This window comes from Neodiprion fabricii, chromosome 2 (assembly GCF_021155785.1).
Source record: "Neodiprion fabricii isolate iyNeoFabr1 chromosome 2, iyNeoFabr1.1, whole genome shotgun sequence".
In the NCBI taxonomy this organism is placed as follows: Eukaryota; Metazoa; Arthropoda; class Insecta; order Hymenoptera; family Diprionidae; genus Neodiprion; species Neodiprion fabricii.
The window spans coordinates 18,026,307-18,040,339 of NC_060240.1; the positions used below are offsets into that span (position 1 = coordinate 18,026,307).

Below are 14,033 nucleotides of genomic sequence, written 5' to 3' on the forward strand. Positions count from 1 at the left end.
ACTTGTTCATACCAACGATGCGTTCCACGAGCCGGTAGTTCAATGCAACGAACTTGCTTGCATTGGATGTCGATGGTTGCTTACGGGGGATACCCTCACATCTGTCACGTGTTTTCTACACACCCCACGTGCCACTCACGCAGATCAGCCCGACAGAAAACCATATGCTTAAATAACAATGCGGAGAACCGAGTTGGTCATTGAATTATTTTTATTTAACCGACGTGACGTACGCGACGTTTTTTGTAATATCATATACCGCGGAAAAAGCCAGTTCGGCGACGTACTCGAGAAGCAGTGAAAGTGGAGAATTTCATGCGACTGCGAGCATCGTGACCTTTTTGAGTTGTCTTGTGCGGTTGTAAGTCTCACATCAAATGACACTTGCGAACGTTCCGAACTTCAACTCAAGGGTACGTAGTACTCCTACCTCCATCGACCGAGCAAACTTCTCCTTTTTCTTCTTATATTATAATAAAAAAAACAAACGAACTGAAAGGGTGTAAATTTTGTCGGTGCATTACGCGTAGCGGAATTCAGAAAAGTTATTCATATCCCGAAAATCGTCAATAAAATGTTTGGAATTTTGACACGTGTTACTAATCCCACATGTCCCGCATTTCAGGGGCCAAAAACTGCATAGTAAAGTTAAGATACTTTCCGCCGTTTCGGAAAGAATAAGGAGCAAAACGAGCTATCGTGAGATTGTTTTCATGCAATTTTGAGGTCGTTAGTCGAGGAATAGGAGTTACAATAATTTCGTAATTGAAATGTGCTCTCACAATCAGCTGGGACCACGGCCGAGAGTTTCTTGGTTGACGTGGTCGCCGCAGCACGAAGTGGCGCTTGCGGTCAGTGGAGCCTGCGTTCTTCTCTAGCAACCTCAATATTGCATGAAAACAGTCTCACGACGGCTCATTTTGCTCCTCGTTCTTTTCCGAATTTTGCAACGTATCTGAACTATGCACTTTTTGGACCCTGAAATGCAAGAAATGTGGGAATGGTAGGACGTGACAAAAAACCACACATTTTCTTGACGATAATATAGGAAGAAAAAGGGTAAGTTGGCTTCGTCGGTAAGGGTAGGAGGCTTACTTCGTACAGGCAAAATGATGACATTGTTATTTTGAAATCGTGAATTATTAGTAACAGAACAACAAATAACTGTAATACACCTTGATAATAATTGAACAGAAATTGAAACGGTACCGAGAAGATTGCAAATTTACCGCGTGGCCTTTTATTTTTTACGCCTTGAGAAATGTTAGTGGGCTAGTTGAAAGTTAGTTTTCGTATGGTAACAAACAAATTTTTACAACACGCGCAAGGCTGGAGCAGCGGTGGTCGGACTTCTCTGGTCAGCCAATTAAATATGACTTCGTGCCGATTGTCGTTTTTTATTCGCTTTTAAATAATTGGGCAGTACGAATTGTTTGCGGCTTGGATGAGGTTTCGGTAACCTGGAAAAGTCCCGTGAGGTCAGAAATTAAAATGACTGGACTAAAATAGTGAACTCGATCTAGAACGAATTTATAATACAATGTAACAGGAGAGAAATTCAAAGAAATGAGTTTCCTATTTTTTTATTTTTTCCGTCATTCATCCCATTCACACCCTTGATCGTAATTTTCTTGTTGCTTATAATTCTGACAAGAATTTCATTGCCCATCTCTGAAGCTCTTATTGTCAGCTCTAACAAGAAACGAATCACAGGTCGATCCCTCCGATTTTATTTCTTTTTTAATATGTTATAGTTGATAGACAAAATTCGTGTCGCTTAGTTTTCAACCTGCCATTAAACACGTTAAAGGGATGAAACCACCCTACAAAATAATGCCTGTCAAGGGGCAATTTGGTATTAGAGAAGAGATCAAATCGGATAGATCGACCTGGGATGCCTTGTAAACCTCGTATAATTTATATGTAACAGCAGTTTGAGCACAGCGTATGAACTTCTATAACCTTGCAGTTCTTCGGATGAATCTCTCTAGTACCTATTATAATCGGAGTTTGTGAGCCGGATGCAATGTGGCAGCCGACTCAGTCGATTTGTTCATGTTTGGACAGATGAATTCATCCAACTAAATGTATTCCTAGTCACTTTGCGGAAGAAATCCTGCCTACACTCAAATAATAAGGTACCAACATACTCACGATCTGTACGTAAGGCAAGTCAGGCATAAGACGTATCGTTGTGCAGGCCATGAATGTGCCGTTCACATTTACCCACAAACAATGTGCGTATACTGACAGTAAAATAAAAGAACACTCCCGCGAGCGTTACACAGTTGATAACCACGATGACTAGGTGTGAAATTATATTCACGGAAGTATAAATGATGTATGAACGTGGGTGGCGTATATCCGTAATCCCGGACGCGCCTATCGTCCATCTCATTACACCCACTATACGGAACAACATCGTTGTATTCAGATTTCTAGTTTCTTCAACATTGTTAACGATCGAAGACAAGTATAATTGTGTTTATCCGTTGCGGAGGGATTATTGCTTTCGTTTACGCAACCAACATATTTTTGTTTTGATTGTTACACTCGTGTAGTGCAGATTCTCTTGATAGTTCAGTAGTAATAATCCTTCAGATAATTTTGTTCTAACGACAACAGTATCCCTATTCAACAGTTAGGAAATATCAAAATTGTACATTCTTTCTGTACGTTGACGTATATAATATATACATATATATATATATTTTTTTTAAATGACACATTTTTAAACCTGTTTAATTTTTTCCTCAAAGGGCCCCGCAGAATCCTTATGAAAATTGGCTTCTGGTCGATTGATTGGATTTTTAGTATGTTATGTTATGTTATGTTATAGTAGAGGTCCTCCAGATCAAAAGATCTCATGCACACGAGTCCCAAAAGTCAGTAGTTTTCGAGATACAGGCTTCAGAAGAAAAGTGATCAGATTTTTTTGAATGAATTAGAAAGTCATAAGGAGACTGGAAATCAAGCAAATCACTCAAAAAAACTACACGATTGATTCTCAAATATAGGCCGGAAGCTATGATTGATTCCATCTATAAACTCGCTGGTTTACTGGAAAAAGGTGCAAATTCAGATTTCGCGTGAAGAACGAGACTCTTCGACTCTTGCAATAATCGACTTGCTCTGTTTTTCACGCGTGTTCGGAGCTCTGCAAATCAGATATGCAGTTTTTGATTGATATATGTGATTTCAAGTACCCCTTCAACTTTTGTGATTCATAAAAATTACGTATCCATAGATATTAAAAAATTCATACACCCCACTTCCGAAGCCCGTATCTCAGAAACTACTGATTTTCGAGACTCGTGTCCATGAGAAACTTTTTCTCTGGAGGATATGTATTATAACATAGTAAAAATACAACCAATTTCCATAATGATTCTGCGGGGTCCTTTCTCCGTGTCGCATAGAAAAAGGAATACAATCGATGAGCATTTATTGCAAAAGTAGGTTGTCGCGTTAGATTGACAGTCGCACAAATTTTTCCGCGTTGTCAGATTGTACCTATTTTCCAGCGCGGTGGTATCTGTCATCATCAGTATTATTATCAACAATTGCGATTCGCTTCCGCCCCTGAAGCAGACCTTATCTTTAACTTGTGATCGCCGCTTCTCAAACAAACGATGAGTGGTTGCAGCGGATTAGCTGGAAACTAGCGAAACTCTCTCTCTCTCTCTCTCTCTCTTTGGCACGTGCCGAGGCATAAAAGGGACGATATTTCTCTGTTATAGGGTATTTGTCCGGGGAATAGACTACGACTTCTGGTTGGGCAGTACGAGACTGGTGGGTGCCTCGCGGGCAGTCGGGGTGACCTCAGCATACAAGAAGATGGAATTCAGAGGCACGGAAAACGGCGGAGTTGGCACGTGCAGCCCAACAGGGTGAGTTTTATTACACTTAAATGTATTCCTAACCGTGGGCGCACCTTTCATCAAATTTATATCCCTCTTGTCCACTTTTCTCGTTCTTTCACCCTTCGTTTAATTTTCGTTCCGGAAACACGCCGAATATGACTGTCTCAGCGTCGATTGGATATACGAATTGAAAGAACAAATTTCCGCACCAATTCTTTCGGGGAATTTCGTTTCAACTAGATTGGAGTAAAATTTACTTTCTCCGAGGAATTCGGTGTGAGTATATTCTACACAAGCCGTGATTTAGTGATTTGAAACATTGAATTTGTTAAAATATTAGAATGCTTGATCTTTTTCTTTCGTTTCCATAAATGAGAATGAAATATTACACTTTTCATAACCTTATGCGGTGACTCAAGAAATCGCGACAACTTTATAATAAATTCTTGAAATAATAACCAACAATAAAAATATTTGTTTCAGCTTCTTGAATAGCTTATTCTCTTCACTTCCTAATTTCTAAACAAATTTGCCTGGCAGAACTGTTGCACAGAATTTTTCTGAAGAGTCTGAAATTATCAGAAATTACTTCGATAAATAAGAGTGTATTTATTAGTTGTTTTGCTAATCTTAAGATTGCAAAAAAGAAAGAAAAACTTCATATAAGATAACACTGGACCTCGTAACAATCTATATTACTATTGTTGATTGATAAAGGAAAATTCAAATCCAAAATTTTATTCAAGAGTACAAATTTGACTCTAGTCTGATTAATATCCGACCATCAGCCAAACAATACGTTTTATTATCATTCGCACGAACGTCAATTCTGACAAATAAATGATATACCCAAGGAACTAAACAGTGACAGTAATAATATGCTAATATCACGCTTAAATCAAAATCCTTATCTTTGTTGACGTTATCACAGGCTAAGATAAAGTTTTGTCCCAATATTTTGATCATGCATGGCATTATACATAATTGTTTTAAAGTTAGTTTCCAATTTCTGTCGTCGTTTATTATATTCTTTCGGTTCTTTAAGTATTTTTGATTACCTCCCGTTACTTTCCCCCTATTTTTACATTGACAATTAGTTACATTTGCCAATTGCAAATTCGGGTGACAGCAACAATGGAAAAATCAAATGGACCGATCTAGCTCGACTACCCTACAGGACATGCAATCTCACTTCACGCCTATCCGAATACAAGTTTGACTGAAAATTAGCATTTGTCGCAGCGGAAAAATGAATCACTAAACGAAGGGTGCAAGTTGCAAGGAAGCCGCATACACAGCGCTTTGAAAATGTTTTAGTTAGTGACGTTTTAAGCACGTCCATTTCCCCTCTCCTTCCGTGTAATTGTCCTACCTTCCGAATACTACAACAGAAAGTCGCAACAACGAAACAGGGAGCGAACTAACGATTAACCCTTTCATGCATACATTTTTCCTCACATGCGATTCACTTGGAATTTTGCATGCATGTGATTTTGGGGTCGCTGATTACCAATCTGAAGTCGAAATTCGAAAATTCGAAATTGCGCATCCAATGTGGTAGACGTAAATTCGAAAAGTTATTTGATTTTGATAAAACCTTATGTTACATGGGTTACTGGGGTCACTGATTACGGATTTGAACTCGAAATTCGAAAATTCAAAATGCTGGATTTAACACAGCGGACAAACAAAAACAACAAGAAAAAATTCTGAAAAACTTGTTGGTGTATATTAAGATTGTGTCAAAATTGGTAGTTGGATTTTCATGGCAGATTAGCCGAAAATGCTTTTTTCGTGAAATAGTACAAATTTCGACCATTTGTTTAGAGGTGCTATTTTTGCAATAAATAAATAAATAAATAAATAAATTTAAAAAAAGGGTATGCAGGGGTTCTCGAGGCTGCTGATTTCAAAAATGGAGTCTAATCTGAGAAAGTTACAAAGTTCAAAATGGCAGATGTGATATGAGCGAATAGAATCAATTTTTATATTTTCACTCCGCCATATTGGATCAGCTATTTTGAATTTTGAAATTTTGAGGTCTGAATCGTTTTTCGTGGAATCATCATAATCCCTCTTAAAACATCAACTTCGACATATATGAAGTCCCATTATGCCAAAAAAAAAAAAATTACAATACATATCTCAAAAAATGAACATGAAACTTTAATAACCGATTGAAAAAAAGTGTCTCTTATATGAGGCGCTGTGCCGCAAAGGGTTAAATAAAGCAAAGCATTTTTTTTACTTAAGTTTCGTCAATTTGCTTAATCCCTCGATTCACTTCACTCACTCCATTCGTTCAATCGCTTATCTGTGGATCCCACGTCATTGATCCACCATCATCATCCTTCTCTCCGAACTTAAAGATTATTTCAAAGAAACAGTCTCTCATACTTCGATTGCACGTCGTACACGTGCTCTTTTACATTCTTACAACTTGTTTCTCCATGCAACGTCATCTCCATACCCTAAGTTTCTTTGCGGTAGCGATTATTCCTGATTCGACGACGCTCGATTGTGGCCATTTTGCAATTCGTTATCTTGTGAATAAAAAAAAAAGAAAAAATCAAACTAATGCAACCAACCTGACAGCAGACCGATTACCGTGTTTTTTCGTATGTGGACGACAGAACGGGTATACTATTGATTGTGCTTAATTGATTTATGTGATGTCATGAGTGATCTGAAAGCCCAAGAATTACGATTTGCCTCCATTGAAATTAAAAGCTTTGATTATGTGGTTATAAAATGGCACCGACGATCAAGCTCTGACATAATGAGGACATTTTCCAATAACGCAAGTATCTCCAGACGCTGAACGACGCGTGCGCCTTATTCAAGCAAGCGGAGTTACAGCTCATGTTCAGGTTGAGCCTCGCATCCCGCCACGGCCATCTCAAACGTTGTCAAAACAAATATTATTTGACGTTTGTGATGACGGTGGAAGGATACGATGTTCAATCTGAACATGAGCTGAAACTCCGCTTGCTTGAATAAGGCACACGTATCTTTTTAGGTCTGGGATACTTATTGTTAGGGTATAAGAGCACGGGTGCATGCGATGAGGATAATTTTCCTGAAGTTCAACGTCTATGGCAATACTCGAGGTGAAGAACACGCGAAAATTCATTCTTCATAGTCTTCTATGAAAAATTCACAAAAACAGACATTGCTAAAGAATGGGTTTTTTTTTTAAACGAGCTGCTCGAACAAAAAAGTTGGAATTGAAATATTGATAATGAACAAGCTAAAAGGCCGTGACTGGAATCGATTCAAGTTAAATTTTACAGAAAAAGTTTCAAACTCACGTACTTCAACTGCGAAAATCTGATGATTACAAATTTTCTGGAAAACATTGAATTCGAAATCATTATAGGTTTCTATTGATGCACGCATATTCTATTGAGAAACCTGTCCACATTAATAAAAATTCGTATCAACATGATTCGTAACAAATTCGTTTGTAATTAATACAAATTCTAAATACATCGAAACTGAATAAATCATACGATATTGATGTCAATGAAATGAAACACGGATGCAATCTTTACGAAATGATTGCTAATTGAGCTTGCTTGATTCGAATTTATGAATCTCAATTTTTCCTCTTTATTGAGAACAAAAGTCTTTCTATTAAAATGGACTTCAATTTTCCAATTTTCACTTTTTGGTGCTTTGCTTTTTCAATATCGCGTTGACGTGAAAGTGTCTGTTTAAGCTGATTTCATTGGCGCATCCACACCTTCGAATAACTCAATTTTACGTGCTTTTTCATTGACCGTAAGTTACTTATCACAAATCTTATGCGCTGTCAGTGGCGTCTTCGTTGCTTCTCAAATCAAACTGTCCTTCATAGGCGTTATAAAAAAGAACGTGTGGTTCACACGCGCAGATGAGTGATATCGGATTCGTGTGATTAAAGCGCTTGCCTGGACTCATGATGGAAATTTTATACTCGTTGAAAATCGCCTACTTTCCATACTTGTAACAAATATACTGTTAATCGCTACACCACTTTACCAATTTTTGGAGATACCATGGTACACGCGCATAGTTACCTATGGATGCATTTGCAGTGCGTGCAGTGTGAAAGTATGTCGCAGCATCGCGGTGATGACGAATAATTACTGCGCTAGACTGAGGGCGGAAATGAGACTGTCGACTGTGGCAAAACGGAACGGGCGGGAACTGTTGGAAACCGACCGGACTCTTTCGGTGTAGGCCAAAGTCATTTTAGTATCGATTAATACGAGCCAACCCCTCCTGGTTCACTGTACAAAATATTATTAACTATTGAGCAGTATTCGTATGCACGTGACTTCGATGTGAGTTCTTTTTTCGTTTGGATGGAAAGGGTGAAAAATAAAGTGCGTGCCAGTATTGATTGATTCTAGTGAATCATCGGGACAGCAAGGAATGTTGAACATGGAAATCTCAAAACATTTTTCCTACAGGAGAGTTTAACGTCAGAAAATGTATTAGTAGGTGAAAGTTTGAACTACGTGAGCAGGGGTAAAATGTCTTGCCTTTTTCAATGTTCAGAGTGAAGTGAGATACGAATAAGTAACACAAAAGTAGTGAGACATCAAGAAGACAGGGTTCAAGTCAAATAATTAATACTCAATAATTTTGATTTTGATAATCTTAGAAAAATTATCCCATCACAATTATTCACCTTATTTTATGAGACTCAATTTTTTTTTTCTGCAAATGCTTCAATTTGCTCCAAATAACACCTGAAAATGTATTTTCCATCTCTTCTGTCCAACCGAGGTTTGCCTTACAATTATTGTGCCGAAATTCCTTCCTGCGCGAATGACTAAGAAAATTTCCAGAAGCAATAAGTTCAATATAGTTTGTCTTTGATTCGTTTTTAATCATGTAGCAAATCTTTTCGGACTTTTAGCCTATCCACGTGTGAGTATCCAGTTTTTTTAAGCATCCTTATGTAACACTAGTATTGTTTACGCGTCTTTTTTTCCCTGCTTTTTGTACCTAAATTAATCGTTTCTGCGATAGTACAAAAAAAAAAAACGGTATCGGAGTACCTAAAAGTACTCTTTTTTGTATTCCGCTACATAAAAAAAAAAAAAAAAATTGTAAACCTCACTTTTGTTGAGCGCGCTCGTCTACGACTCATACTGCAAGCTAAGTCTCAGCGTAAAAATACCTACTTTGCCTCCTTGGTGCACGATCTACTATTGTTTTACCTTATTACGATCTCAGTGAGGGTACCTCAAGTTTTTACCAAAAGCTTTTCGGGGAAGGTCATGGATAACACCAGGCCCGTAGATCAGTGAACGGTAAAACGATAGAACTATGACTGTGTAGTTGAAGCTCGAGTCCTGCGATCAGTACGTAAGCGTCTGGTGGACGGAAATACACCAGAAGGGTCAACGAAACGTCGGCTCCGTTTGTCTGCGCGCCTGTCCGGAGACTGAACCCGTATCTTTTCCCTCCTTTTATACAACTATAGCAAATATTCTACTCGTCAACTCCCACCGTTCTTCTACCAAAAATAATTTTACATTCGACCGTGTGGATGCCACGTGGGCAATTATTTCCTAATTGCTGGAAATAGTCCCAGATTTATGTTTGTTTTTCTTTATGAGGCAAACCTGGAATACGGAACCGTAAGTGCAAAACGAAGTAGTTTTGTCTGGTAAATGGTGTGAAAAATCTGACGAAAATTCGAAAACCTGCTCTAAAGTCCACTTGAGCGAATACAATTTGAAATTTGGAAGGATTTCAAACATTCGGTCCCCAGGGATGAAAAAGTTTATAGGTGAGAAGTCAGAAAGTAAGGAGGCTAACCATTCTCAAAATTTATAGAAAAATTTATACCATTAAAATCTGTTTATAACCAACCTAACGTACCACTCAACTATTTGCGATGTAGCTAATATCAAGATTTTTGCTTGAACGAACTTTCAACTTGCGCCATGGTTTTTAACTTTTGCTTGAAACTTTGTTTTTGATTGAACTATTGTACCGTGAAGTCGAGTAACTAAATTGTTTATGCCCATAGTAGGTGATAGGCTAGTCAAATGAGCGATGTTTATAGTGTGAAATTCCAGTAATTTTAAGATTATTGAAAAAATACTGGTTATATCCAGGACGACGTGCATCATCAGAATCTAATCGTCAGTGCTCATTTGACTGGCCTATGATTTTGCAATATACTTTAGAGCAAAATTCACGCAAGTTTGGGTACTATAATGTCACTTCATGCGAATACAAGGGACTTCAAATTATTGGTTATGACATTATGTTTACAGCCGAATAATTGAAAACTGACAGGACCTCAAAGAACTACAGATATGACCTTAAATGCGCACAAGTTATTCTAGTATTCTAGAAATAACTTGAAGTTATCACGTCTTCGACTAATAGCTTGAAGTGATTTGCAACACAAAGTGGTGTTAGGCGACACGGTATTATAATGTTAAATCCACAAAGTAATATTAGAGAGGAGAATGAACTTGACTTGTACAAGTGGGCCCAATTTCGGTGGGAGGGTTTGATAGTACCGATACTGTCGCTGGTAGCGTGGCGGTTCCGAGGCGGATAATGGAATTGTGGGTAATGCCTAGTGCAATAGCAGCACGCCAAAAGATATAGCAAATTTGCGATATATTGTAACACAACCAGCTGTTCAAGCCGATCAAATGCCTGGCATAACAATGGTCAGCGAGACAACTCTTTATAATTGGAGAAGCGCGAAGCTTACATTCATTTTATTTCATGTTGTGATGAATTTTCAAGATTTCGATGGAACATTATTTTCTATCCAAATTCGTTTTCTTATGTCACCAAACTTTAAGAATTCATGCTAATTTTCCTCGCTAAACCAAATCTGGAATGGAAATAACTTTGGTGAACCCAATTACAGAACCCAGCGGACAGCTATGAATTTTATTCCTGGTCCGAGCTTGGGAATTTCGCACGTATAAAGAATAGGCACGGTAAACCAGGATTTCAGTCTTCCTGCTCTGCTGAGGGAAAGGCGGCTCTGACAACGTAAATTGCCGGAGTCCGTTAATGAAACTAGCTGACTAGCGAGGGGTGTTTTTTATTGGTAAACCTAATTATTTTCTATCTACTAAGCGGAACTCCTTTTTCCATTAATTTCATTTCTAGGAAAAAACTCTCTTAACAAAAGGATTTTTACACGAGCCTGTGGCTTTCTGAAAACCATAAACGTTACAATATACAGAGTGTTTCCGAGTAAACCCTGCAGTATGTTGGATTCCTACCACTGAGCAGAACAAGTATCGGTAAAACAGATCTACCGAGTCATTATCACTTTAGTCAAGTCAAGTCGTATAATCACTTTAACGTGACTCCAGAACGGGATCATTGAATGGTTCGGTACAAACAACGAAACAACTGTTTGGACAAATCCGCACAATTTGGTAACACGGGCCAGCTCACTCGCGAAGACTTTAAACGCGCTATCTACCGATAACCCCGCAAGTCTGTTTTACCGATATTTACTACCCTCATGGTAGGCATCTCAACATACTGCGGCAGTCACTTGCAAACACTCCGTATGCGCTACAATATGCTGTAAGCTACGACTGTACTTGATTCTTTCTTCTTCTGCTTCAGTGTATTACCTAGAAATCCTAAATCTGCCTCAGAACCACCACGCTACAAGCTGCACCCTCAGTACTACCAAACTCTGTAACCAAAACTAGGTCCACTATTGACGTGTGTTGGGAGTAGGAGTTCGGACTCGTCCCTAATTATTATTTCCCGGCAAGACTCGAAACGGTTCACATTTATGAACTGTACATGACTTGGAATAACCTTGATTGACTTAAAACGACCCAGAGCTTGGCGTATAAGTAAGCATTTTTCAAGTCATCCCCTTGAAAGGTAGTCCATGTTTCGGACCTAGGGCTGAAAATTATTTCATATCATCAAGTAACGGTTTGTTGAATGGATTAGCGAGCCATTTATCAGGTACGTAAGTAACTGGATTGGTTTGCTTCGTGGTTTGCTTAGTTTATTATTAATTCTGGTTTTTAAGACTGAAAACAATTTATCTGCTTTCATATCATCTAGATTAAATTTGTTGTATTTAGCCTCGGTTTGTTGTTGTCAGTGAAATTCGAAAATTTTTATATCTAACCCGTAGTAACCACACCTCTATTGAACATACCGACTCACTAGTGCGATTCGCACTATAGCTCCGGTATAAATGATACGAAAGTAATCGATAAGCAATGTTTCTTGGAGAACAAATTCCCTATAAATCGAATGGTAATATTCTAGAATGCGAAGAATAATATTATCATAGTAAAAATGCTTAAAATTCAGAACAACGATGTCTGAAAATCGTTATTTCATAAAAAAAACAATTACCATTTTCTTTCTATTTGAAGGAAATTGTTTCTTTTTTTAATTTTTTTTTTTTCATTAAATTTAAAATGTACTTTGAGGAAAAAAATATTTCACTGTCATTATAGGCCATTGAAGATTTTTTCAAGGTGTTTGAACACATCGCATATTCGAAAGGTGAAGACGTCAGTGCATGGTTGGTTTACGGTGACAAAAAGTTTTAATTTTTTTGAAAAAAGTACCACTACGGGATACCGCCGATCTTGATTACAAGTAAACCATCACTAAGAAAAGCAGGAACGAAATTACCGCAGGTGTGTCCAAGTTACCGAACGTGTAGAAAAATGGTGGTTAAAGTTTTCAACGAGCTCATTTGTCGGTGGTTTTGGTTCTGTGATTTTGGCAACGAGATCTCACGCAGGTATAACAAATATAATTATATGTACGTAACAACTCAAACGCCGGTGACTGCGTCCGGCTTCGCCTTTTCTCCGGTGTGTATTTGTTAACAGAGCTCATACGTGGGTTTCTACATTGTTTTCTTGTCGCCTCTGAAGATCTAAGATCACCATTTGTACATGTTTACCACTGTGCACAGCCTGGCACGGCGTACCTACCATAACTTTGTCGGAGTCCGTGCCGCTCTGCTCTTTGAGCGACAGTGCCGCGGCCGCGTGACATTCCTTTCAGATGACTCTTGAGGTCGCCCCGCTTCGCTGGAAGATGAACACGTATATGTATATACATTGGTGAACCACTCTGCCCGTAATTGTTTACATACGTTTCAAACTCGAAAGTTTTGCAACGAGGAACTTGTATGATCAAAATGGTAAGCGAACCAGTTATTGACGAGTTCAGACCTAATTATTGACCCTTTTATTTTTCTCAATTACAAATTGATGGCACAAATTATGAATTTCTCGACGACCGAAACCAATTGCTAGAGGGTTAGATGCTACAAATTTACTTTTTCTTAATCTTAAAACTAAGGATCAAACAGATACAACCCAAAAAAGGTCAGTAATTGGGATAGGGTCAATAACAGGTATGCTTACCTTATTTCTGATGCGGAGCAATAGCGTGCAGGAGCTCATCATCCTGCGCAGATCCTCCAGTCATCTCAGAATTTCATCGATTACAAACTACGATTGATCATGTAGGGGTTAAGGTCATGGATTACTCCTACCTTTACCGACCGATCGAATTCACCCTTTTTCTTCCTATATTACATAATGAAACGAATGGAAAGGTTTCAAATTTCAACGGTTGATTGCTCTGTTGGAGCGGAATTCAGGAAATAGGAAGGAAAAGGGTGAGTTTGCTCAATCGGTAAATCTGGGAGTACTACATGACCTTAAGTATTTCTTTGAAAATGCACGTTACCCACGAGGGTGAAGAAACTTGCCCAAGACTCTTGTATCTGCTCCGATGAATCGTGTAAAAGAGTTATCCAGAAATTGGGACATGTATAATCTTGCATGGAAGTTAAGTTAAGATTCAATCAAAGTTTTCAACTGTTTTTAGGCTCGCTTGATCTCGCGATTCAAATTTTATTAAAATCGTTGGTTGCAAGAAACCACTCGCTGACTATTTCTTGAACAATTGCTGTAACGAAAACTTCGGAAATACTTCAATCGCTGTGAATGAAGATAACATATTTTTGAAAACTTCGAAAACAGCCAAATTTGGGCAAATTGCTTCTTTTCTGACGTGTTAAAAGAAAGCTATAACACCTCGTCACATTCTGTATTGCCGCCCCATTTCATGACGATTAAGACATTTATGAAACAAGAATTTAAAATTTGGAGTTGTAAATGTTCA

At 38.2% G+C, this 14,033-nt stretch overlaps 1 protein-coding gene across 2 annotated transcripts in view; it reads left to right on the forward strand.

Annotated features, from left to right (window-relative positions):
- The window catches only part of LOC124175112 (breast cancer anti-estrogen resistance protein 1), a 128,057-nt gene that overhangs the window by 64,813 nt on the left and 49,211 nt on the right, over positions 1-14,033 (forward strand). The window contains exon 3 of one of the 2 annotated variants that reach the window (XM_046555021.1): positions 3,741-3,890. The exons of the other annotated variant lie outside the window; for it this stretch is intronic. Within the exon in view, the coding sequence (XP_046410977.1) occupies positions 3,741-3,890 (150 nt within the window). The remainder of the gene's footprint in view (positions 1-3,740; positions 3,891-14,033) is intronic. 2 annotated transcript variants of the gene reach the window in all.